This window comes from Micromys minutus (genome assembly GCF_963924665.1).
Source record: "Micromys minutus genome assembly, chromosome: 8".
Taxonomy (NCBI): domain Eukaryota; kingdom Metazoa; phylum Chordata; class Mammalia; order Rodentia; family Muridae; genus Micromys; species Micromys minutus.
The window spans coordinates 19,402,816-19,429,615 of record NC_137977.1 but is presented as its reverse complement, the minus strand read 5'-3'; the positions used below and the strand labels follow the sequence as shown (position 1 = coordinate 19,429,615).

The 26,800-nt window shown below is 37.5% G+C and overlaps 1 protein-coding gene across 1 annotated transcript; it reads left to right on the top strand.

Annotated features, from left to right (window-relative positions):
* SLC25A46 (solute carrier family 25 member 46) lies at window positions 1-26,800 on the top strand. Its single transcript, XM_080920403.1, has 8 exons — window positions 1-1,088; window positions 3,194-3,236; window positions 5,214-5,271; window positions 6,867-6,944; window positions 9,635-9,735; window positions 12,722-12,778; window positions 15,095-15,152; window positions 24,668-26,800. The coding sequence occupies exons 1-8, from the start codon at window positions 806-808 to the stop codon at window positions 25,244-25,246; spliced, it is 1,257 nt and encodes a 418-aa protein (XP_080776529.1). The 5' UTR covers window positions 1-805; the 3' UTR covers window positions 25,247-26,800.

Sequence of the window (26,800 nt, the reverse complement as noted above, 5' to 3'; positions counted from 1 at the left end):
TGTCAAGTTGCCCAAAATGTTGATTATCCCTTTAAACGAAGGTTCATAGCTTTGTATTTGAAGCGAATACGTCAGAGTTCTCTTCTGAGCGTCCTTAGATTCTAGCATTCAGTTGGAAAGAAGGCTCAGGAAGAAGCCATGCAAAACTCAGTCAGATCTAACGAGAGCCACCCAGTCTCAAGACCTCAAGAAACTAATAAAAACAGGTAGTGGGGGGAATAAATAGAAGTTATAATGGGGTGGTGGTGGTGTTCAAGGACAACATTTGATCTCAGTTACTCAAGTTGATACATCAGAAAAAAGAAAACTGTTTATAGTTGCCGTAGAAAAGTTAACATTTAATTCTGGTATCGTTGAGGGAAGTATGTATTCACACCTGAAGGTGTGTCTGATTTGAACTTTGCTAATGCCTGCTGTGGTGGGCCGCAGCCAGAGACAAAGCTAGATTGAAGGGTTCCCTTGGGAAGGGTGAGCACCTGGGTGAGGCGAGTCAGCATGTTGCAACAGGCCGAGGTCATCATGACTGCTGCACCACTCGGAGCATCCCTATAAGCAGAGGACACACCTTGCATCTCCTGGGACCGGGCCCAGCAAGCATCCTTCCCCTTCCATCCTAAGCCGCGTCTCCCTAGCAACCAACCTAGGAAGAAGCGCCTATAGGCGGGGTCACGTGCTCCTAGGACTTCCGGGTTCTAGCAGTGACTTCCGGTTGTCAGTCTCCAGACGCGCAGCGGATGCGGTGGGGACGCGGTGGAGGCCTGGGCTCCGTGGGCCGGCCTCGCTGGTCCTCGTCCGCCGGTCCGAGATGCATCCGCGGCGCCCTGAGGGCTTCGACGGCTTGGGCTACCGGGGAGGCGTGCGGGACGATCCGGCTTTCGGCGGCCCCTTCCATGCGCGCCCCTTCGGTTCGGGGACGGAACTGGGCCACTGGGTGACAACGCCCCCGGACATCCCGGGTAGCCGCAACCTGCACTGGGGCGAGAAGAGCCCTTCGTACGGCGTGCCGTCCGCGCCCCCGACGCTCGAGGGCCCGGTGGAGGAGCCCTTTCCCGGCGGCGGCGACGGCTCGCGGCCGGGACCGAGCAGCGGTGAGGGGTGCGGGGCCAGGCCGGGCGGGTGGGCCAGCGGACTCCGGAAGCGCGCGCAAGGCCCGCCTTGGTCCTTGCACACGCCACTACACCCTCTGCCCTCCTTTCGTCCTTTGCCCCGAAGGGAGCCTCCTCCGCCCGCGTTTTGGGCTCAGGGATCACCGCACTAGGTGACTTATGCATAGCTTAGGGTGCATGGGTAGGAGAGTTTAGGGGCCCAGGAATGTTACCACCGATGGTCTGAAGCAGGAAAGAATTAGATTATTTACTGTTGTCAGAATTACTTTGGCAGGTGGATTTCTTGATTTAGTTAATTGACTCATAGCAGTGTTTTGGAAAGACACTTTTTAGTTTAAGCAATTGGGGTTGAAGCTCCGCTCTACCTGTCATACATTTATCCACCCCCTCCCATTCCTCGTTTTTTATCTCTTTAAGACTTGTCGTGTGACTGATTATTTCTATGAGAGCTAAATAAAATGAATAAGAGAATAATGTAAACATTCACAGTAGGACAATTAATCTTTTCCTTCAGTACCCTTTTTACAATAGTTTTGATTTTAGTCCCAAATCCACACCTCTGTGAAGTTTTCCCTTATTCTGACCTAAAACTTCCACTTAAGAGTTAAAAACACTCATATTAACTTGACTTTGTAAGCAATTACTTTTTATGGAATGTCATAGAACTTCAGTTGCAACACTGCATGAACTACATATGTTTACTTAAAATGCAGATACCTGACTATTTTCTGGGAATAACAAATTGTATCATTAAGTATTAAACATTCAATACGTAATCGTGGTACTCATTCCTCAGTTTTTATGGAAGTTCAGAAATGTGTGGTTGAACTGGAAGATCCTAATTATTAGTAAGTACAGGAAGAGCTAAAGGAGGGTCAGTGTGTCATTCCTTGTCACTTAACTAGAATAATATTAGAGAATTCTTTTTTGAATGAAGTTATAAATGAAATGATTTAAAACACCGGTAAAATGCTATAAAGTTACCGTCTTAGGCAGTGAAGTTTAAAACCTTTTCTTAAATTACATCTTGATAGTTATAAACCAGTTTATTTTGAAGCTGTTAGCAAGTGAGTGACTATAAGTTTGCCAACAAGAAAAGCCTCACATAATTAACAGCATTAAGCCTTCTAAAATGTCATACTTTAGTATTTGTATGTATAAAAACACAAAGTGCTTCAACATGAAGCTTTCTAAGCTTGCATTTCTTTCAAGGTGAAGCAGGTAGCTTTCCCCAGGAACATATTTACATGGCCTATTCTTAGAGTATTCACATAATAAAGGACCATTGCTTAATTTGAAAGGATGGGAGAGAGAATGGTCTTTTGAGAATATTGATATTTAGTGTCTACTCCACTGGCTAGATTACCATTAGGATTTTGGATCTTTATTCAGGAGAAAGACTTCTATTTTGACATGTACATAGGAGTTTTTAACTGTTAGCTTACCATCAGTGCTGTAGAAGGGTGCACAAAATGTACCTCGGGTCCCAGCACACTGTATCAAACAGCTGTTCTTAACTATTTAAAATGTAAGATCATAGGGAGAAGCTGTACTTAACCTATATTGATAATGTATAACTACTCTCAAGGTAATTGTTTTGAGGTATTTTACATGCAACTGTAGTCCTTCAGTAATAGATGACTAATTGTACAGCATAGGCAGTCAGTTCCTTAGTGAACCGGTATGACCATCCATAGAAACTTTTAGAATGATTATAATCAGAAATTAAAATTGTCAGTGCTTAGGTTCTGTCTGCATACTAATTTGATATGATCCATATACAGTTTAAGAACTTTTAAAGGTAGTTGTCTTTGATAATAATTAAACTTTCAAAGATTTTTTTTTTTTTTTTTATATCCGGGATAGCAAACCCTGTGACAACAGTTTATTGAAATGAAAGAACAGTTGTTCCTTGGAACATACCTTGGGACTTGCCTTATCCTCAATCAGAGTCATTCACTATTTAAACTGACTCCCTATTCCATAGCAGAATTTGAGGTTTAAATGAACAGCATGCTACTTTAAAATCTTGGTTATCACAGTAAATATAATATTGGTTATGAGTAATCTTATTCCTTTTATTTTAGAACAGTTGAATAGATTTGCTGGATTTGGTATTGGACTTGCAAGGTAATCTTAAGATTTTTTAAAATTTATTTTGAGGTTTTCCTTTAGTTATAATAATAAATGATTAGCATTTCTTCCTTTAGGTTTTAGTAACAGATTATATACTTACCTTATAGGAATTTATTATTTAGAACTTATAACTTGATTTTTTAATAGAGGTAGAAACCAGTCATTCTATTGCATAAACACAAAATAATTTTGTAATGAATATGATAATAACTTTCATTAGTCTATCAGATAGAATAGAACGTAATCTTCTTTCTCAGAGTGATAACATGATGAACGTTTTCCCTAAACATTGCAGTGGTACCCAGGTAGTTTTGCAGTGTGGAGGCAGGATTTTTGTTTTTAGTTACCATGTGGTGGTCAACCCCCTTTTTTGTTTTTGTTACTGTTTAAAGTGGTCATTATAGGTAAGAACATTCATCATTCTTATTTATGGTATTATGAATAAAATTTTCATAAATATTAGACTTGTGCATTGTTCATCCTTTATACTAGAATGGCCTTCATCATTTTAAATATCTTAACCAATATAACCTTATTTGCATATTAAAACCTCAGTGATATTAGTGCCAGTATATAATAATCTATATTTTCCATTCTGCTGATCTTTTTAGCCTAATTTTTTATACTTAAAGCTTTCTACCATCTTATATAATGTTAATGCATATATGAATGCATATGCCACTTTTAGAGCTTAAACCTGTAGCTGTAATTATTTTGCAGGGAACACATCAAAAGAAATATTGGATGCACAGAGTAGTATTTAACATGGTCATTAAAAAGTCCTATGAATTAAAAATTCCAAGTACACCAAAATAAGAATTTCTAAAATGAGGATCTTTTTTTAAAGAAGCAAATGACTTTTCATATGAGAATTTTGGTGTAAGGTGGAATCTCAGGGTCATTTTGATTTGCATTTCTCTGATCACTAAGGACTTTGAGCATTTCTTTAGGTGCTTCTCAGCCATTGAGAGATTCTTCTGTTGTAAATTCTTGGTTTAGTTCCATACTCCATATTTTGATTGGGTTGTCCGGTATTTTGGTGGTTAGCTTCTTGAGTTCTTTATATATTTTGGTTATTAACCCTTCATCACATGTGGGGTTGGTGAAGTTTTTTTCCTAGTCTATAAGTTGCCAGTTTGTCTTACTATGTCTTTTGTCTTACAGAAGCTTTCCAGTTTCATGAGTTCCCATTTATCTATTCTTGATCTTAGAGTGTTAGCCATTGGAAATTTTAGGAAATGTCCCCCTGTGCTAATGAGTTCAAGGCTTTCCCACTTTCTCTTCTATTAGATTCAGAATGTCTGGTTTTATGTTCAGGTCTACTTGAACGTAAGCTTTGTGCAAGGTGACAAATATGGATCTATTTTCATTTTTCTACACACAGACAGTCAGTTAGACCAGCACCATTTATTGAAGATGCATTCTTTTTCCTATTATATTTTTGGCTTCTTTGTCAAAGATGAAGTGTCAGTGTGTGGTCTTCAAGTCAGTCTGGGTCTTTAATTCTATTCCATTGACCAACCTGTACCAATACCATGAAGTTTTTATCACTATTGCTCTGTAGTAGAACTTGAGGCTCAACTGTTCTTTTATTGTTGAGAATTGTTTTTACTGTTCTCTTTCTTTTTGCCTTTCCAGATGAATTTGAGAATTGCTTTTTCCATGTCTTTGAAGAATTGTGTTGGGAAAGGGAAGTTAAATGTTGTATCATTTCTCATGTCAAAAACACAGATAGCATTTTCATCTTGTACTATAGATAATATTACATATTTACAAATTTGTGGACCTAGATTTTATTTATATTAAATTTATTGGTATTATTTGCAGGCATATAGGAATTAAATTCTCTTAATTGTGAAAATATAAGAATAACTTCAGATATATGTATGTTATAGGTACAATCTGTATATGGACATACCATATATATGTATATAATATATATGCACATACGTATAAATTGTTTCTGTACAGTCTCTTTACAGAAAATGTACTGGCCCATCCTTGCATTGTTTTACGCCGCCAATGCCAGGTAAATGTAATTTCTTGGATTTCTGAGACAAACTGAATTCTAATTAGAAGCTGAGAATTCTGGTAAAATAACATGAAATTGTGTACCCATTATCCTATGCGAAATACTCTGAAATGTATAAAACATCAGTTTTCAAACTTTGTAATCTTAAAAACCTCTTCAAAAATCTTAATTTTTTTAGCAGGACTCTGAAGATTCTTTGCTTATCTGGGTCATTCTGTCAGGAGTCATGATTTCAGAAATGAAAACTGATGTTAATGATCTAGTTTGTTAAAGTAATAATGCATTCATCAGATATTAACAAATAATCTTTACAACATTTATGTTTTTTTAAAATGTCTTTACTATCTGGAGCAACAGGAACCAGCTTCCCACATCTGTTCTTCCAGTCAGTCCGATATACAATGTTGTTTTAAAAGAAACAATAATATCCCTGTACTTGATGTCCTTGAAAATAGGAGTTTTTTTTTTATTCTTTTCAGATTCTGTGCCTCCTAAAGTTAACATTGAAACTTACTAAGTGATTTTTTTTAAGGGTTTTGTGCAGTGTGAAATCTGAAGCAACCTAATTTAAAAAAAAAAACTCTTAAATTAAAAGGGTCCCCATTAATTTATAATGCATTTACACATGATTATCTATCACTCTATATTGGTTATTTGAAGAATGTTGATTCACTGACTTACGTGCCCAGGTTGTAAAACACTGTAATGTCATCACATAACAAAGTTTATCCCCATTGAAAGAGCCACATAGCTCACAAGGAGTCTGTAATCACTGTATATTCTTAATAAGATATACATTCCCATACAACCTTTTCAAAATTTTCTTAACATGTATTAATAATACAAAACATACAAAACATGACATTTTCATACATGTCTATCATGTCCCAGTCACCTTCCTTTGTCCTTCCTCCCACCTTCTACTGGTCTCTTTCTTATTCTCAAATAGTACACTTTCTGCTTTCATGTCCTTGATTTTATTATTTCTTTAATTTACAAAAAACCCTATATTCTGTAGATGAGAAAAAATATAGTATTTGTCTGGGTCTGGCTTATTTTGCTAACTCAGATTTCTTAGTACCTTCCAGTGGGTTGTTGTTTTTTTTTGTGGCTACATAATAAGTGTGTGTGTGTGTGTGTGTGTGTGTGTGTGTGTTTGTATGTGTGTGTATGTGTGTGTGTTTGTGTTTGTATGTGTGTGTGTATGTGTGTGTGTGTGTGTGTGTGTGTGTGTGTGTGTGTGTGTGTGTGTTTGTATGTGTGTGTATGTGTGTGTGTTTGTGTTTGTATGTGTGTGTGTATGTGTGTGTGTGTGTGTGTGTGTGTGTGTGTGTGGCGCAGTAGTTCTGGTTTAAGTTTACACGAGGACCTGTGCATCACTTCCCACAGCATCTGCACTGAATGAGCTCTCTCCTCACAGTCTCCAGTACTTGCTCTGCTTGTCTACATATTACAGCTATATCACCATATGCACAGCACCTAATACCTATTTGAAATGCTTACTATTTTAGAACTTAACTGTTATTTATGTTGAACTTGAATTTTTGTGGCCTTATTTCTGGATAAAACATAACTATTATATATCTTGGCAGGTCAATTACCATGCTCGGCATTACCATCTCACTCCATTTTCAATTATCAACATTATGTATAGCTTCAACAAAACTCAGGTGAGAATCTGTTCTATGAATGCTATATATTTAAACTGTTAAGCATTAAAGAATTCTCCTTGAGTCTTTCAGAACTTCACTTAATTCAACAAACTTGCAAAGAACTGTGCTAAGTTCTAAGAGTTTAGCAGCAGGTAAGGTAAAAGCAATCAAGATATTACAATTTAGTCATAGAGACAAAAGTGTCAGCAGAAGTTTGTGGTCCAGTGTGTGGTTCATAATGAGACTATACGGTACACACCACGCTCGCATGCTTATTCATTTTCTCAGTGCTGTAACAAAATACCTGATAACATCTAAGGAAGGAAGGAAGGGGTTCTTTTGATTTGAAATGCTATCATCACTATGGTGAAGGGATGGAAGTCTGAGCTCAAGGTAACTGATCACACTGAGTCCATAGTTGAGAAGCTCTTGGTTCTAAAGACATGATGCTGCCAGTCTTCAGGGTGGGTCTTTCTAGACTGTTTACAGTAAAGATTCACTATCACAGCTGAGCTTGAACCCAGAGTATGATGTGGGAAAGTGCTTAAAAGGAGATACTGATTTTCATACTGAGTTGTCAGAAAGTCTGCTTCTTAATGCTGAAGTAATGGTTTTGTATGTTGATGTTCAAAGGCAAAAGTAAAAGTGGTTATGATTTGGGGACTAGATATGATGCAGTGTAATAGAACCTTGTAGTGGAGGTTGAGGGTAAGAGGATGAGAAAGAGCCAGAGTAGTGAGCAGCATCACAGAGGCTTCTGTGGTCTGTGCACTTTATCCTAAGAGCTACAAGAGAACCACTGAAGATGTGCTCCAGCACTGATTCTCAACCTGCGAGGCACGAGCCCTGAGGAGGTGTCCAACAGCCCTTCGTAGGGTCACATAGCAGATATCCTGCATATCAGATACGGAAAAAAGGCAAAATTAGAGTTTTGAAGCAGCAATGAAAATGTTCTGGTTGTGGGTCAGCACAGCGTGAGGAATTATTAGAGTATGTCACTGTGTTCGTGTGACAGGTACATGGTGAACAGACAAGATTGTGTGCATCAGAATTTAAATTTTTTTGTTGAGGGTTTCTTTGTATACTCTGGTAGTCTTGGAACGTGCTCTGTAGACCAGGCTGCCTCCTAACTCAGAGATCCACTTGTCTCTGCCTCCCTAGTGCTGGAATTAAAGGCATAAGCCACTACTTAATTAAAATTTAAAATTTGTATGTTTGACTTCTAAGAACTTTTCTATATAAATGTTTGTGATTGTATATAAAAATGTATATGCAAAAATATTATATTGTGGAATTTCATATAACAATGTACCAAATTAGCTGGGCAATAGTGGCGCTCTCCTTTAATCCCAATACTCTGGAGGGGAGGCAGAGGCAGGTTGATATCTGAGTTCAATGCCAGCCTCGTCTATAGAGTGATTTCCAGGATAGCCAGGACTACACAGAAAAACTCTGTGTCTCTCAAAAGCCAACACACAGCGTGCGTGCGTGCGTGCGTGCACGTGTCTGTGTGTGTGTGTCTGTGTGTGTGTGTGTGTGTGTAGAGAGAGAGAGAGAGAGAGAGGAGGGGGAGGAGGAGGAGAGAGAAGGAAAGAGAATATGACTTGAAAAAATAAATGAGCTTAGAAATTACCCTATCTAGCCATGGTACTAGTAAAGTAACAATGATACATTAGGTGGCAAAACACTAGGTGGCCTTTCCAGATAAGGATTATATCTGTGTATACTGACATGGAGTGCTCGCCAGGTTGTTTTTTTATGGTTTAGGGTACATTGTTAAAAATGAGCAAATGAAATATTGTCTGTCTTTCCATGCAGACAGATATTTTGTTATGTGCTGAGCTATCTCTGGAGGACGGGAGATAAAAGCTGTTGGGGCACTAGGATGAAAAAGAGATACATATTCTCATGATACCATATTGCTTTTTTTAATTTTCCAGTGTTGCTATTTTATTCATTCACTAATAACAGGGATAAATGATGATAGTAACAACACCTTGGTGTTACTGTAGCAGAAGCAGTGAACTGTTGCAGTGTTAGACTTATACCTAAGGTGAGGGTGAGAAAACTAGCAGATTTAGGAGTGGCTGGGAACTTGTAGAAATTTAGTTGATTACATAGGAAGAATAAGAAATGCATGATGTAGGCACAGTTATCGTGAAGGAGCTGTTGAGGAAAATAGGAACTCCCACAAAGAAGGAAAAGAAATGGGCTAATGACTATGATGGGGTGAAGCTGGGGAAATAGGAAATTTGGGATATCTGTAGATCATGTTAACAGTGGGACTTGTAGGGAGTTGAATATAGAGGTACCTGAGGTTTTAATTATTACTATTATTAGCTAGCCAATCATTTTGGAGTACTGAATTAAATGGACTATCTTAGTTCATCTTAGTTTAAACTAGTCTACCATGAGACATTAACAGTCCAGGCTACTGTACTGGTACAGGCCTTGGGATCCTGGGACTTGGGAGGTTGAGGAAGGAGGATCAAGAATTTAAGGCGAGTCTTAGCTACATAGGCCATTCTGGGTGTGAGAGTGCCTCAAGAGACCAATAAACCCAGTTAGTTACTGTTCTGTAAGATTTATATAAAAGTAATGCCTTATTAGGAAATACCAGCAAACCTTCTGTATTTTCATTAAGAACTTCTGTGTTTTATATTTAGGCATTAACAGAACTATTTTTATTGTTTTTGTTTTGATTTTAGGGACCAAGAGCCCTATGGAAAGGAATGGGAAGCACATTTATTGTTCAGGGAGTCACACTTGGAGCAGAAGGCATAATTAGTGAATTTACACCTTTACCAAGGTACATGTGTAGCCTTTTTTTCCATATTAGTTATATATATATATATTTTTTTTTTTTTTAAAAATCAAATATGTAAGTTAATATATTGAATCTGAAAGCTTATCTGAAATAGCCCAGAGAAGGGAGGACATGAAGCTTCTTTATTCCACCTTGTGAGTGAGTGTGTGACACTGTGCTCTGTGTCTGTTGACATGTGCCTTTCATTCCTGTTGCTGTGTGCCAGCATGCCAGCTAAGTGAGAGACAGCAGTGTGTGAACAACTTCCTCTTTGAGTAGCTCATTTGCTTATCAAACATTGTGTGGTTTATGCTATAATTAAATAGCTCCCTTAAGATTCTCAGGGATACTTACTTATACTTACCTGGAGTTATTGGTAAGGATATAAAGAATGACGGAAGGTTGAGGTAAGAGTTAGGAGTAAGAGTTGACTGGGCAGCAAAGGCTTTTCTTTCAAGAAAAGGCAGCAGCACCTGGTCTCACAGCTTCAACAGTCTCCGCAACAAAAGGCAGCAGCTTGTGTGAGCTCTTTCTTCTTTTGTGACGTTTTATTCTTGGATAATTTTTTTGCATATAAAGCATCTGGGACATATGCAACTCAAATCTCCCTCCTTCTATATTGTGACTTTGGAATGGTTTATTCTCTTTGGGCCTGGAACCAAACATCTTACCTGTGTTTTGATAAGTATTCCTAAGAGGCAGGGTAAAAAGTATTGGTTCAGACTGGCGTGTAGAGAGCTAATGTATTAATTCTGAGTTATGGAACAGAACAGAAAGTGCAGAATTAGAAGGCATGCTAGGTATGATTGCTGATAGTTGCTGTTAGATTGGAACTGGGAGTATCAGGAAGAGAGTTGCCAGCAGTGGCTGACATGTTTTGTTTTGTTTTTCCAGATAGAAATGCTAACCAAGGTGGAGAATTCATTAAGGATAAATTAGAGAAGTGGTTAAGGAATTTAACTTTCTGTAAATGGAGTTTGAGATTTTTGCCAGACTTATAGGGGATATCTTAGTTACTTTTATGTTACTGTGAAGAGACAACATGACCAAGGTAACTTATTAAAGAAAGCATTTCACTTGGGGCTTCCAGTTTCAGAGGGTCATAGACTGTCATAGCTTATATGGCTGTAACATTGCCAGAGTCAGGCGGGCATGGTGCTGCAGCTATAGCTGAGAGCTTACATCTGTGCACAAGTGCTGTCCACAAGTGTGCAGCAGAGAGGGAGAGCAAGATGCTCATTGGAAATGGTGTGGGCTTTTGATACCTCAAAACCCCTTCAAAAAGGCCACACCTCCTAATCCTCAAATCTGTCAGCCTGTGGTGGCTGTTCTCATTCATGCCACCACAGGGCCCATTTCTAGAAAGGGGCTAGAACTGTGGATCAGGATGCCACAGAAGCTACTTAAGTATAGACCTAGCTTTGAGTATCAGGGCATAAAGTATCATTCAGAATATGAGACTCAATGAAATTCAACTAACGGAGAATTGTAGGTCACAAGTTATGCAATGTGACAAGGATAGATCCTGGACAACTTGTGTGTCTACATGTCTGTACCATATGTGAGGTGTGGGGACGGTGACAGCAGTTGTGAAAGGTAGAGTTAGTGATACCCTCAACAAAACTAGAGGGAAGGTTATGACAGAGAACCAGAGGTTGTCGACTTTAGTTGTAGATATGCTGGGAGAGAAAGGGTAAATAAATTTAGGGAAACTGAGTTTCTTTTTTGTGGGTCCAATTCAGCCATTGTTTGTTGCAGTGAAGACAGCACTGCACTTGTAGAGAGCCCCAGAAGACTGGCATTGTAGGTGTCTTTCAGTTACTGCGGTTGGCAACAAGGCACCCACAGACAAGAGATGAAAGGGATGCTAGTAGGTGGCACTGAGCGACTAATTTGTTGGCTACTCTTTGGCATGACCAATTTTCTGTAGTGTATTTTTCTGCATAAACTTATGTATAGTTAAAGGCTTTGAATAGTTCTGGGCTATTTATCTAAAGGATACATTAATTTGATTGTTAAGAAAGGGAGTTAGTTGAAGGTCTAACCACTGGTATTGCACATGTATGTACTCAGTGTTGAGATTTAATCTTTGTAAGGAAAAGAAATGTGAGAGTACACAGTCTGTTGCTTTCAAAGGACTGTGTACTCTCAGATTTCCTTTAATACAGCTTTGCTAAAGATTAGCAGCCAGCTAAGTTTTCTTGACTCATATTTTAAAAATTGAACATCTATGCTTGGTTAACTTTAATCTGTTGTTGCTTTTTATATCACAGGGTGTGTTTGAAAGTGCAGATGTGCCAGCTCTGTTTTTTTCTTCTTTTTTTGAGGCTTCCCACCTCAAACACAGAGCTCTAAAAAAGTTGGCAAAGTGCAAGGCATTCAGTTTAGTAGTGTGGTAAAAATTCAGCACCTGCAATGATAATATTGTGGTTCAGTTTTTGGCTACTATTAAATTTTAGAACCATAGGCAAACAACACTGAATGTGTATCAAGTTAGCTATGTGGAGAGAGGAAGGGAAATTGGAATAGACAGACTGGTTCCAAAGCCTCAGGGCCACATGATCAGGGCAATGACCCCACTCTTAGGGAGAAACGGGGCATTTATATGTGAAACACATCTTGCTCTGAGTGTTTCTGATAAAAGATTACTGCCCTGTACCGTATTAGTAAGCAGAGGGCCACGCTGGTGCTCAGCTAGTTTTCTCTCATCCATTCAGTCTAGGATCGTAGCCCATGAATTCACCCAGGCTTGAAACTTCCTCACCTGTGCCTGGAGGCTTGTCTCCTGGGTCTTCTCATCTGTCACACTGACACAGTAGCCATCCTGTCAGTCACAGCTTTCCCTGCAGCTCTGTCAGCAGACACTCACTGACTCTCTTTTGAAACAGTGCCAGAAGTTTGTCTAGAAGGAAAACCCACTCTACAGATTAAAACAATATTTTAAATAATGTAGTTTTTGTTTCATTTACATCTATTTATACATTTTTAGGGAGGTTTCACACAAATGGAACCCTAAACAAATAGGTGAACACCTTCTCCTGAAATGGTAAGTTTTTTTTATTATTATTTTTATTTATTTAAAAGGTCCCATTGCCTTTCCCCTTCTTCTCAGAGAGGAGGAAAATGGTAAGTTTTAAAAATGACATCAATACCAGAAAGTTTTATTAGCCTTTTTAGTGTTAGAACTGGAAAAAAAAATTCTTATGCCTAATGTAGTGAAGAAAGCTAGAGTAGTAGGAATAGAGTTTTGAAGAACAAGTAAAAGGCTTAGGGATAAGCCTTGAAATACACATATAACAACAACAATAATAATAAACAATCCTGAAATATACATGCAGCTTAAAATAATTTTTGGGTATTTGAAAGATATGAGTCTTGGCTCAACTTTTCTTTTGTTTTAGACATTTTCTTTTGTTCTTTTTTCAGGGGCGGGGTGAATATGTGTGTGTTTGTGTGCACTTGTGTGCGTGTGGAGGCCAGAGTGTCCTCAGGAGCCACCACCATTATTTTTTAATTATTATTATTTTATTTATTTCCACCAAATACTGCCCCCTTCAGCTCCCTGTCACAGAGCCCCTCTCCCTCCCCGTGTGTCTCCTTGTGTAGTTCTGGCTGTCCTGGAACTCATCTGTATTCCAGGCTGGCTTTGAACTTGACCTGCCTCTGCCTTCCAGGTGCTGGGAGTGAAGGTGTGTGTCTCCACTGCCCAGCTCATGGTCCTGTTTTCAAGATTATAATATAATTACATATAATTAGATCATTTCCCACTTCCCTTTTCTCCAACACTTCCCATGCAACCCCCGCTTTTCTCTCATTCAGACTCATCGCCATCACTCTTTTTCCTTAAACTTGGTGTATGCGTGTGCTTCTGATCACTTTAATACAACCTTATCATTCCATATAATGTTACTTACATGTATATGAGATGATCACTTGGTATTGGGCCATAAGTTTAAGTATTGTTTGGGGTTACTGACTAGATAGGGCAGCCAGCACACCCCAGGGATCTCCCTGTCTCCACGTACCCAGCACTGATACTACAAATGCATGCCACTATGCCTGTCTGGGTGCTGTGGATCATACCTGGGTCTTCATGCTTGCATGGCAAGTGCTTCACCAGCTGTGATTTCCTCAGTTCTTAACCTAGATTTAAAAAATTACTACCATGGGTTGAATATGAAGAAGCCAAATATCTGAAATCCAAACTATATTGAATTCTAAAGAGTTTGAACACCAACATGACATGTCACATGTCTTGAATTTCTTTAACCTGATCTTATTTAATAAAGGATGAAGTATCAGAATATAACCACACAGAAAATACTATGCAAAAACACAGTCTTGATATGTAAAAGTATAATACATAAATTAATTTTGTATCTGGACTTGAGTCCGGTCTCCAAGATACCTAGTTACTAATGTGCAAATATCCCCAAACCTGAAGCACATCTGATCTTGAGAATTTCTGATAAAAGGGATGTTAAAGGTGAAGAGTAAGCTCAAAATGATAGTCATATTACAGTGTGGTATAAAGGCACCTAGTGATTTTACATCAGTAACTACTTTTACAGATTAAAAGTTTATTCTGTTTATCTAAAAAGTTAGAATTTTCTGTAAATTAGAGATTTTTTCTAGCTTGTTGGCTCCCTTGAGACAATCCAACACATAATTACTTACTGATGTTCCTTGGAGGTGAGTACTTATCATGACCTGCCTGGCCCCTAAGGGTGCTGGTTAGGTTAGACTCACTCATGAAAGGATTTTAAGTAACTATACTTTGCAGGCTTGCAAAGTTGTAATGTAACCATACTGATAAAGAAACAGCTTTGGAACGCTGTACAGTATTGTTTTTCATAGTAAAAGTGAACTTTGCTTATAGCTGTAGGCTGGCTTAGTTCTGCTGATGGGAAATATAGAAGTCAAAATGATAATAGGATAATAACATAAAGCATTCTTTTCTGGCTGTCACTAACCTCTAGACTGTGATACAGTTGTTCATCCAGAAGGCTCAGAAACATATTTCAGGGAGTACTAGTTATATGCAAGTAGATATTGAAACAGTTAATCATAATGAACCTACATTCTGCTAAAGGTACACTCTAGGCTTTTTTTTTTTTTTTTTTTTTTTGGCAGACTGTTTTTGTATTATTGTGACTTTTTAATTTCCATCTCTGTTCAATAAAGTACTCCGTTTTTCAGTGTTCTGAGTTAATATCACTAGTTCTAAAATATAGTTGAAAATTTAAAAAGATCACTTTAGGTTTGACTGTGAATTTAAGTGAATACATTAAAACATCTTAAAATTTCATTTTAATGATCTTGCTTTATATTGTACTGATACAGTTTGGTTTAATTTCTGCAGCCTAACATACATGGTGGCCATGCCTTTTTATTCAGCAAGTCTGATTGAAACGGTACAGGTGAGTTGTTCTTTATTGTAACTTTTTTGTAAGTACTTTTGGAATATTTAGTATACTATATGTCTGATTTTAAATCATTTCACTGATACACTTATTTAGTACAACTGCACAGGTCTTAATATTGCCACTGCAAATTTGGGTCACACTTATGGTCCAGTTATTTTTCTCCCTTCCATATACAACTATACCCTTCATTCAGGTGTCTCAGAACCCAAACTGTGACTTGTTTTGGTCTTTCAATATCCTAAGATTTATTTAATATGTGTATGACTTTTCTTAATGGCTATATTAATAATTGTTTGAGCATAAGAAGCAATCATCCTAACAGGAAGTTGTAGTACCTGTAGATAATGTACTGCACAGCATATTAAAAACTATCCCTCTGAAGGAACGTTCAGTGTTGACTGAATACAAGTAATGAATGCAAACAGCGGTTTCCTGTTAAGCATTTGAGTTCTGCTGCTTGATTTTACTGCTTCTAACCACACGGTGGCACTTCAAGCACATGAACTACATTTTGTAGCCTCATTGTCTTTTTGTAGGTAAAGCATAAGATGGAAGTGCTTATTCAGTTGTCTTCTGTTTCCAGCCCTGTTAGTGCCTGCTCTGTAAATTGCTTGCAGCAACAGCCTTGTCTTTCTGGTTTTTGTTTTGTTTTCTCTTTATTTTCTGTCCCCACCACATCATTAATCTCTAATTTTCCTGTTGTTAGAACTAATTTTGGTTAACTGAAATTAATATCTTATGACTGAAACGTATTTGTCCTTTCACATTTGGATGTTATTATGCAGGTCACAGAGTTCGAAGTCTGTCAGGCAGTCTCAGTTTAAAGATAAGAAAAGACTATCTGAAAGATGAAAATTTAAGGCAAAATACCTAAGCAACATGCTATATCAGGAAAGAGGTTTTGTAACTTTAGGAAGTTTCTTAAAAATCATGTTGAAGTTGTAATTTTATCTTGTGTGGAATAGGAATAGTGTTTAGTAACTAAATCTCTGTACTCATGTAATGGATTTTCTGTATCTGTTTTGACTCTGTCCTTGCTCTGTCCTCTGTGTCTCACTCGCAGTGCACTGCTCGTCTTTTCATGTCCTTTGTCTACAGACAGCTTGCCTTCTTTTCTCCGGCTTCCCCCCTCAGGGAGATCACCAGAAGAACCACTGTTTGAAGCCCTTGAATAGGAACTACTTCCCAGTGGTTAATCCTTTATCCAGTATCCTTGAGTCCAGTCTATGTGCACTTGAAAAGTTAGTGTTTCCAAGTTACAGTAGTTCTGTCCCTTTCCTAAAATAAGGGTCCATATTGATTCCCCATGACCAATTTCAGACTTTTGGGATAGTATTGAAACAAAATTTTTATTGACTTTGCCTTGTCATTTATCTTCTTTAATTTGTTTTCCTAACTTATCAAATGTTTATTAAGAAACCTGTATCAGAGAGGGTCTTAGACTCATGTAATACAGTAGCAAAAAATACTGATAAAAATCCTCTATTTATGTAGCACTTAAAAGATTTTGGGGGAGGATAGACATTAATATGACATATCTAAAATCTGTAAGGAAGGGATTGTAAAGAGCAAAGCCAGGATGATGTAGTGTGGGTAAAGAGGGACAGTTAATACTTTTGAAAGCTCAGGTGAAGCCTCATTGAAAAGGTGATGTTGAGTAAAGGTCTAAGTCTGCGGAACACATGAAGAATCGTCTGAGCAGAGGGAAAACAAATACAAGCTGAGAGGGATTGTGTGGCATGGTTTTGGCGAGTTGAAAGGATTGGCTTTCACTAAGTGAGGGAGAAACCGTTCCTTAGGTTGGAGTAGGATTATGATGCACTTTGTAGTACATTAAAGCATTTAGCCTTTAGAGTGCTTCTCTCCTTCCTAAGGCTGTGATGCTTTCATACAGTTCCTCATGTTGTGCTAACTAACCCTCAGGGATAAAATTATTTTGTTGCTAATTCATAACTAATTTTGCAACTGTTATGAATCACAGTGTAAACATGTGATATGTGATTCCTCAACTTAGTAAAGCAGCACCTTTTCCTTTATCTTTCCAGTACCTCTGGCCTGTTTGCTGATCCTTTCTTTGAGACAAGTCTTGTGTATTCCAGGCTAGCCTCAAACTTGCCAGGTAGTCAAGGATAACCTTGTACTTCTGAATCTCCAGTTTCCAAGCTCTCAACTGCTGAGATTACAGGGATAAGCTACCATACCTGGATTTCTGTAGTACTGGAGATCTGAGAACCTTATACATTCTAGATAAACATTTTACAACTGAGCTACATACGTCTCCAGTTTCTTGGCTGTTTTTGTCCTTTATTTTTTTTTAATAACACGCAAATGCAATCCAGCAGTAATTCCCATTAACTCTTATGTTAAAAGCATAATTGAATTGGTGATTTCCATAGCCATCTCTCAGGCCAGGCCAGCATTGTCTCTTCACTGGAGATTTACTGTAACTTTATAAGTACAGTTCTCAGCTTCTGCTTGTCATTGTTGGCAGTATTATTTTAAAGCATAAATTATATTAATTTGATATTTTGCTTTAAGCATTTATTTCCCATGTGAACAGATGCCATCAAAGATCAACTTGGTCAGTCAGTGAGTTTTATTGAGGTTTATTATAGAAGTACAGGTGAGGGGTTACTTACAGGAGCAGAAATGACACAAAGACACTTGCTTCACCAAAGCTTACCTCGGCATGGGTGACAGCTCACAAAGTTGGGAACTTGGAGCACAGTATAAAGCTTGCAGTTAGCACAGTCAGTTGGAGACTGTCCTTTGCAAGTGACTTGGTCTAAACCTTTTCCAGGCAACTCAGCTGTTTTCTGCTTCCTGCTAGCTGGGTTGGTCCCACAGTCTTCTTTGCAACTTGTCTTAGAATCTTTGCAACTTATCTTGTTTGAGAGTCTTCTTTGCATCTCAGCTCCATTCCTTGGAGAGTGATCTCTGCTTTTATTGTTTACTCTAGCAGGAAGGGAGCTTGTGGTAAATATTAAAATGGAGAAAAACCCTCGCTTTTGCTAGCATTGTCGAACCATATGTCATTATTGGGGTTTATTCATCTCAGTGGCAGCCAGTTACTGCAGCAGCCACCGTCTTGGCTAGTCTCTCTCCGGCTGTCTCTCTGTCAGCTGGAAGTCTGCTCACATTCCCTGCAAGTGCCCCCTGGTCCAGTAGCGGCTACCCTCTTGTGGTTCCCTGCTGTTGCTCTGTTTACATACCCAGTAATCGTCCCCTGTGGTCACCGTTATGACTCATACCACCTTGACAAAATGAAAACTCTAGAAACTTAAAATTTAATATTCGAATTTACCTCAGTAATTATCTCAGTAAATTTTACACTCCACAAAATGCCCACGTCATAAACTCAGAGTGATATGATATAGTCTGCCCACCTAGACAAAGCAAATTGTCCTATACTAATACATCCCTTATAAGGTATTCATGATTACCTGTGGCTATGCAGAACCATATGAAGATGGTTTTCTATTTTGCCTCTCTCCCCCTCTGGCTTCTCTCCCCTTTCTAAAACTCTGTTCCCACCTGTCCTTTTTTTCTCATCTAATCACAGGTTTTGTTTTATCTTGTGCCTGTCCTTCTTTAATTTCATCCACAATTCACCCTTTTTGTCTAATTAAAAAAAGAACTTTTCTCACAAATATAAACTGAGCACAACTATTACCATCTTGTAATTTATAAAGTATAAAATACACCTAACACCCAATCCAATATTTTTTGTCAATTAAATAGAACATTATTTTTTATTTATTCCAGCTTAAGAAAGGGTTAAAATCTATGCTATATCCTGGCTAGCTTGTATACTATTTGAAAAGCATCTAATTAAATATGCATTCTCAAAGTTAAACAGTCTAGGTAGCTATGAGACTATAATTAATCTTTAACCCCATTAGAAATCTGGAAATAACCAATACTATCTGCAAATATAGAAAGCCTAACATGGCTTCCAGAACTGAGACAGGTTGTGGAGACAATTGCCTACCTGCACAGTCCCCCTGTTAGCAACATGTGAGAACATCAGTCTTCAGCTTCTGGCCCAGAATCATCTGACAGACCTTTGTAAACAGGAATTACTAAGAACTAGTTTATTCTGTCTTGGCAGAGCTAAGCTGTCCCAACTTGTAAATTGTGTTCTCACAAGAATAATAGTAGTTTAATTAAATAATTTCTTCTTCTCCAAGAAGAAATAGTAGAGGTCTATAGATGAAATAGGCAATTTTTGCCCAGTGATTGCCTAGCTACAATGTATTACCTTACTGGAAGTAGAGACGCTCAATTTCTACTTTGAATCTACCAAAGGGGAGCTGTTAGGAGCAGATATGTCTCAACAAATGATAAATAACATTAAACATTACATTTTGTGGATTTCTGATGTTTTTGAAAACCATTTATCTATATGAAGTAATATGGACTGTAGTCCATTAACTACTCTTAATCAATTTTCTTGAAAACACTCTAATAGTAAACTCAAAGCTATGAGTTTGTTATCTGGCCCTTAACTATTATGTTTAATTATCTCAGGTCAGTTTATAATAGCAGTTAAAAGGACTGGATCTATGTCTTGTGTTCTTAAATATGTTGTATAGACACAATTTCTTTATGAAAGTAATAAATTAATCTCAATTTTAAATCAATAAGAAGTTCATACCAATGAAAATCTTAAACTTGTATCAAATAAATTCTGAACCAATGTAAAAGATTATAATAACTTTAGCTTAGTAACAAATATAATGATTTCTACCAAATGAGATTATGACTGTACAGTCAATTTGAGCTAATTTCTCCCTGTTAAATTATGACCATTTCTAAATTCCCTGGAAAGACAACCTTAGAATAGCCACCTTCAGCCTGCCAAAGTTCAGGGAACCAGGGTGATGACTGTTCAATAACTTCTTCAAGCTGTACATGGGTGTTGAAATATCTTGAGGGGGTGGGGGTAGGGAAAATGAGGAAGCCTGCCAGGCCTTAAGGCCACACCAACGATTGTTGTAGTCTCTGATGTCTGTCTTGGACTGGATCTGGGTTGAAAGTCCTTGACCTAAGTCTAAGCAGGCCAGTTTATCATTCTGATAATAAACTGTACATTCTGTAATATATAAATCTCAAAACAAAACTTTAATATCATCAAGATATCTGTATGGATTGTATCAGTCTGTGTAGTGTGTACAGATTGGTTAGGATGAAATTTTGTTTATTTTATTTTGTTTCATTCTCTTGAATCTAGTTCTTCAGGAGGTCTCCCTCTATCAAATCTCATTCATATAACTCTGGAGGGTGTCCAGAGCCTAGTCACCCCTTTTAAAAGCACAAAGATAAAACATTTCTCCAAAAATAGCGTGTCCTTTAGTTGGCAACCAGAAAAGCCTGTGTCTTGTATTTTTTTTCCCCAGAAGAATAATATAACCACAAAACTTAACATCACACTCATTTTGAAAATTAGAAAAAATCCAAAACAAATGAAGTAAATTAAAACATTGTATGAGTCTATTTTTAGGCCTCACTAATCTGTCATGCCAGGAAATCAACCTAAAATTCCTATGGAGCCTATGCTAGAAAGAATATGAGCCTACTGGAGACCAAAATATACCATTTATCTGTTAGGCTCTCTTCCAGGAGCTTCAGACTTCTGTTTATTAATAACTCTCTAATATACATCTGTTATGCACTCTGTCTGGTGTTACAGACTTCTATTTTTTTCCTTGTACTAGTTATGAATTGTGGGTAGAATTTCCTGTGTGGCTTGGCAAAACTCTCTCCTAACTATAAAAACAGTTTAATCACAGTGACTAGTGAATCTGGCCAGTTTCAGGAACTCCTGAAGATACTTTGGATCATTTACCTTCTTATTTTAGGTGCTTCCTGCAGGATAGAATGTGTCTCAGTTAGGGTTTTACTGCTGTGAACAGATACCATGACCAAGGCAACTCTTATGAGGACAACATTTAATTGGTGCTGGCTTACAGGTTCAGAAGTTTAGTCCATTATCATCAAGGCAGGAACGTGGCAGCATCCAGGTAGGCATGGTACAGAAGGAGCTGAGAGTTCTACATCTTCATCTGAAGGAGAACTTCATCATTATGAGAAGACTGACTCCCAGGCAGCTAAGAGGATGTTTGTAATACCCACTTCCACAATGACACACTCCCTTATACAAGGCCACACCTCCTAATAGTGCCACTCCCTGGGCTGAGCATATACAAACCATCACAGAATGTTTCAGTCTCAGAGGAAGCTGCTACAGAACAACTGTATACATGACATTTTATACTAACTTCCATTATTATAGGCTGAAACGATGCTTTAGGAGGAGTTAACTATAGTAACAGTTGTTACACAGCCAGTAAGGTGAGAACGAGCAATGAGCAGTTTTTGAGATATTTTTTAGCCACTCCTTCCCCTCTTCTTTTTCTTTTGAGATCTCTGTTCAGGTTTCAGGTAGAGTGCTTTGCAGCTACACATCTTTTGCCAAATGTGTAGCTTACAAAAATTTTCTTCCATTCTATGGGCTTCTCCTAATTGTTTCTTTATCTGTTGAGAACATTTTATCAAGTCCATCCTGTCAATTCTGGGGCAAATGAAGTCCTATTTAGGAAGTTTTTAGTGTGACTCAGAAGTTTTGTTACGTTGTGTTTTCATTTCGTTCTTAGAAATTTTTCATTTCTTTCTTGATTTCATCTTTAACTCATCATTAATGAATTGTTTAATTTCCACGAATGTGTAATTACTAAACTTTTATTTGATATCAAATTTTAAGTTGTATTATGGGCAGAATGGATACAAGGGGTGGTTTTTGAGTTTGTAAGGATTTGTTTTGTATGTCAGGATGTGGTCTGTTTTAGAAAACCTTCCTTGTGCTGCTGAGTAGATTGTATTGTTTGGTGTTTGGGTGGAATATTCTTTAGACATCACCTAAGTCCATTTGATGAGTGATGTCAATTGATTCTGATGTTTCTCTGTTTTTCATTCAGATGACCTGTTTATTGGAGAACATTGAAATCACCTACTATTAATGGAGTGATGTTAATTTGTTTTTAAATACAGTTGTATATATTTTTAATCAATTGGGTTCCCCAGAGTTTGGTGCATGTATGTTTAGGATAGTAATGCACTCTTTATTAACTATTTCCTTGATTAGAACGTAGTTTTCTGGTCCCATTCGATTGGAGTATTTTCGTTCATTCTTTATTCTAAGATGGTGCTTATTTTAAAGCTAAGATGTGTTTCCTGTATACAAGAGATACAGGGATTTTTGTTTCTTGCTCTATTCAGTTAGCCTGTGTCTTTTGTTTGGAGAATTCAGGCCATGACATTTAAAGTTAGTACTAATTTTAATGGGTATGTTAATTGTGGTCACTGTAATGTTGATTTTTGGTGTTGTTTGTGTTCTCAGTATTATGTATTTTGATAATTATGACGTTGTATTTCTTTCCACACTCCCTGCTATGCTGATTTTTCTACTCATCTTGGAATATAGTGTCTTAGTTACTATTTTATTGCTGTGAGGAGACACTATGACCAAGGCAACTTATAGAAGAAAGCATTTAATTAGGGGCTCTCTTATAGCTTGAGAGGACTAGTCCATGATAGATATAACAGGAAGAAAACAGGTCTGGGCACTGGACTAGTAGCTGAGAGCTTTACATCTTCATTTGTAGGTAGCAGACAAAGGGAGAAAAAGAATGAGCCTGACATTTTTAAACCTTAAAGCCTACACTCAGTAACACAGCTCCTTTAACAAGGCCACACATCCTAATCTTTCCTCCAAAGTTCCACCAACTGGGGGCAAAACATTCAAACATATGTACCTATGGGGCACATTCAAATCACCACATATTGATTTTTGTATTTTTTTTAGGTTTGGTTTGTTGGATATACATGGTTAGTATATTTATATCATGGAAAGTTTCCTTCAATTATGACAGATAGTTTTGCTGGGTATATTAGTATAGGTTGTCAATTATAATCTTTTAAGACTGGGAATATGGAATGGGTTTCTCCTGAGTCTTCTGGCTGTCAGGGTTTCTACTGAGTTGTTATTCAGATGTATTTTTCCTTATATGTGACTTGCATTTTTTTTTTATGCAGCTTTCAATATACTTTCTTTTTCATGTATTCTGTCTTTTAACTAATTTTCTTTTCTCCTCCTGTCTCTTTGGTATTTTGTATGCTTCTTATGTCTGTATGTGGGTGTCTTTCTTTAGAGGAAGTTTTCTTCTGTGATTTTGTTGAAGATCAGATCTACACCTGTAATTTGGGATTTTTTTCTCATCTTTGCCTATAATTTGTAGGTTTAGTTTGTTTCATGGTGTTCCACATTTCTGGTATGTTCCTTCTCTGTGTTTAACATTTTAAAAAATATTCTGCTTTGATATTCTATGTTCTTTTTGGTTTGTTCTACTATTAAGACTTTCCTGTGAGTTTTTTTAGCTACAGTCTTCTTCAGAGATGCTATCTCCTTTTTGAATTCTATTCTCACATCCTGGATTGACTTAGTCATTTCTGTCAGCCTTATGTTTGTATTTCTTGCGTATCACTAAGGTGTTTATTTTCTTTAATCTCTTTCTCCTCAGTTTCATTGAGTTGTTTCTTTGTGTCTTCTTTAAATTCTGAAGTCTTTGATGAATTTTATGATTATTCTTTTAAATTCTGAATCCTTGAGTTTACCTAGGTAATTTGCTTTAGCAAATATTTATATATGACAGGTAGGTTTTAGAGAGAAGATACTGGCTTGATCTTTCATATTTTGGAATTTTTGCCATGAGATATGGTCATGTAGATTTCTTTTCTTTGGTTAGTTCTAAGTCTGATCAGGACTGAGTAGGTTGAGGTAAAAGCAGGGATGTCAGGGCAGGTTTGTCCTAGAGGTCGGAAATGGCTTGGGTAGAAAGGAGTTAGGGACTCTTGTTGAAGGGACTGGGATGGTAAACAAGATGTGCTTCCTGGTCCAAACCTGAAGTGTGGAGCTTGATTCACCTGGATGGAAAGGTTGGTTATGGCATGGTAGGGTTCTGTTGGAGGGGGAATAGGTAAAAAGTGTTACATATTTGGGTGACAAGCCAAAGGGACTTGTAGGTGGTTGGAGGTAGACTATGTCTTGCTCATTGCTCTTTATTGTATTTGTTTTGAAAAAGAATGTAATGCTAATCCAATCTCATAGCTGAAGTTGGCAAATCATGGATTTTTTTTTTTCTTTAGTGAATGCATTTATCTTAGAGGGACCTAATAGTATTTATTTTCTATGGCAAATTATTTTAAAAATTATTAAGTCGATGGGTCTGGGGAGAGTGCTTAGTGGTAAATAGACCAATGACTCTTTCTGAGGACCAGGGTTCAGTTCTCAGCACTTGAGTTCCAGGGGATCTGCTGACCCCTTCTGGATCCTGAAGGCAGGGAACACACATGGTGCAAAGACATACATGGAGGACAACAACCATATACATGAAACAAATGCATCTTTTTTTTTAAATAAAATTATACCTTTTTCATCACTTTTGTTTCAGAGTGAGATAATCCGAGATAATACTGGCATCCTGGAATGTGTTAAAGAAGGAATTGGACGAGTGATAGGCTTGGGAGTGCCTCACAGCAAACGCCTTCTCCCACTGTTTTCATTGATCTTCCCAACAGTGCTGCATGGAGTTCTTCATTACGTCATCAGCTCCATCATTCAGAAGATTGTCCTTCTAATTCTGAAGAGAAAGACTTACAATAGCCACCTAGCTGAGAGCACTAGCCCCATGCAGAATATGTTGGATGCTTATTTTCCAGAACTTATTGCTAACTTTGCTGCCAGCCTTTGCTCTGACGTTATACTTTACCCACTGGAAACAGTTCTGCATCGTCTTCATATTCAAGGAACACGCACAATAATTGACAACACAGACCTTGGTTATGAAGTACTTCCAATTAATACACAGTATGAGGGAATGAGAGACTGTATAAATACTATCAAGCAGGAAGAAGGAGTGTTTGGTTTTTATAAAGGGTTTGGTGCTGTTATAATACAGTATACACTGCATGCAACCATCTTACAGATTACCAAAATTATTTACTCCACACTTCTTCAGAATAGCATTTGAGATTTAGCTTCTGTGATTGGGTGATCCAAAAGATATGGTCTCGATAATTTGCTATGGCATTTCAAGTAATAAAAGTAAAATACTGCAAGGAAAGAAATAGGCTGGGAATTAAGACTATGGAAAAGCTCATGCTGATTATTCTGACTCCTTATTTTTCTTAAGGCATAGATACATAGATATATATATACATATAAAATACTAGATTAAATCTTTCCAAAATTGAAAACTCAATAAAGGTAATACTTTAAATTTAAAATGTAAAGTTACATTTTAGTATAACACTCATGCTGAAGTAAAATTGATCCTGGGTAGAATAAAAAATGTATCAAGTATAAAATGAAATTGCAATGACTTGAATCTATTTTACTGACCTTAATATTTGTTATATGTTTGTTTAACTTGGATTCAGGTCAGTGTCTTAATTCGTAAAGAAATGGGTAGTATTGGGATTTTACCTTTAAGCAAATAGATTGTGTCATCATTGAAAAAAAGACCTTATGATTAGACTTGGCACTGTGTAAGCAGTGGCTGGAGAGTTTTAAATTGTATTTAACTGTTTTATTTGCTGTATATATTATATGGTGCCATTTGTGTGTATTTGTGTACATGTAACTTGGGATTTCCTTCATCTCTGCAAGTTTCCATAGACCAGCTTATTGCATCAAATGAAGGTAGATACTTTCTGCTTGAACATCAAGAATAAGACATCAAAACACCAGAAAATAGCTTTCTTGTCTGCATCACATCCAGCGTTGCAGTGTCAGAAACCTGAAATTTGTCATATGCTTGTGACATTTGGATCATCAGATGATTTTTAGAGCTACTTTTAAAGATACCTAACAATCATGGCAGCCATTACTGTTTCTTCACATACCTTAAGGAGCCTCATTATCCTTCATTTCTAAAAGAACTTATCCTAGAGGGAGCAAAATTAAAGTTCTTCCTGGGATTTGTGCCTCTTGTATACCATAATCACTGCAATCTTTCTTTTCTTTCCTTTTGTGTGCGTGTGTGCGCGCGTGCGCTTATGTAAAGTTTTATTCTCCAAATAAGCTACCCTGAAGATAAAAATGAGACGTTCTTGTTACTTTTTATTTAAACTTGCTTGAATAAGTACTGAGTTAAAATACAAGTCTCATAGGAAATGCCCTTATGTTTTACAAAAGAGGAGTCATTTCAACAAATGAAACTTGTTAATGAGTTTAATAAAGTAACGTTAATGTGCTCTCATGGTGGATTAGACTTTGTACTAAAGTGATGCATAGTTCACTAATCACTCATGCAGCTTTTAGCATTTCATTTCTTCATGGGTGTGCTCAAGTTTACAAACACTGAAGTGCAGTGCCTGCAGGTGTTGCCCAGTGCATGCAAACTAAAACTGATGTTACATGTTAAATGTTGCAGAGTGTTTGTACCATGACTGATAAGAGTGGGAACTTATCATGGACATGGAAAGCATGAAGTAGTGTGTAAGTTACTACCAGTCTGTGTCTCTGAAGTGATGTCGTCGACTCTTCAATTCCTCAAAAGGGACAATAAATGCTGTTGATCACA

Coding starts and splice junctions, on each gene's coding strand:
- SLC25A46 (XM_080920403.1), top strand. CDS start 806: ATGCATCCGCGGCGCCCTGAGGGCTTCGACGGCTTGGGCTACCGGGGA. Junction 1,089..3,193: donor GCGGCCGGGACCGAGCAGCG/GTGAGGGGTGCG, acceptor CTTTTATTTTAG/AACAGTTGAATAGATTTGCT. Junction 6,945..9,634: donor ATAGCTTCAACAAAACTCAG/GTGAGAATCTGT, acceptor TTTTGATTTTAG/GGACCAAGAGCCCTATGGAA.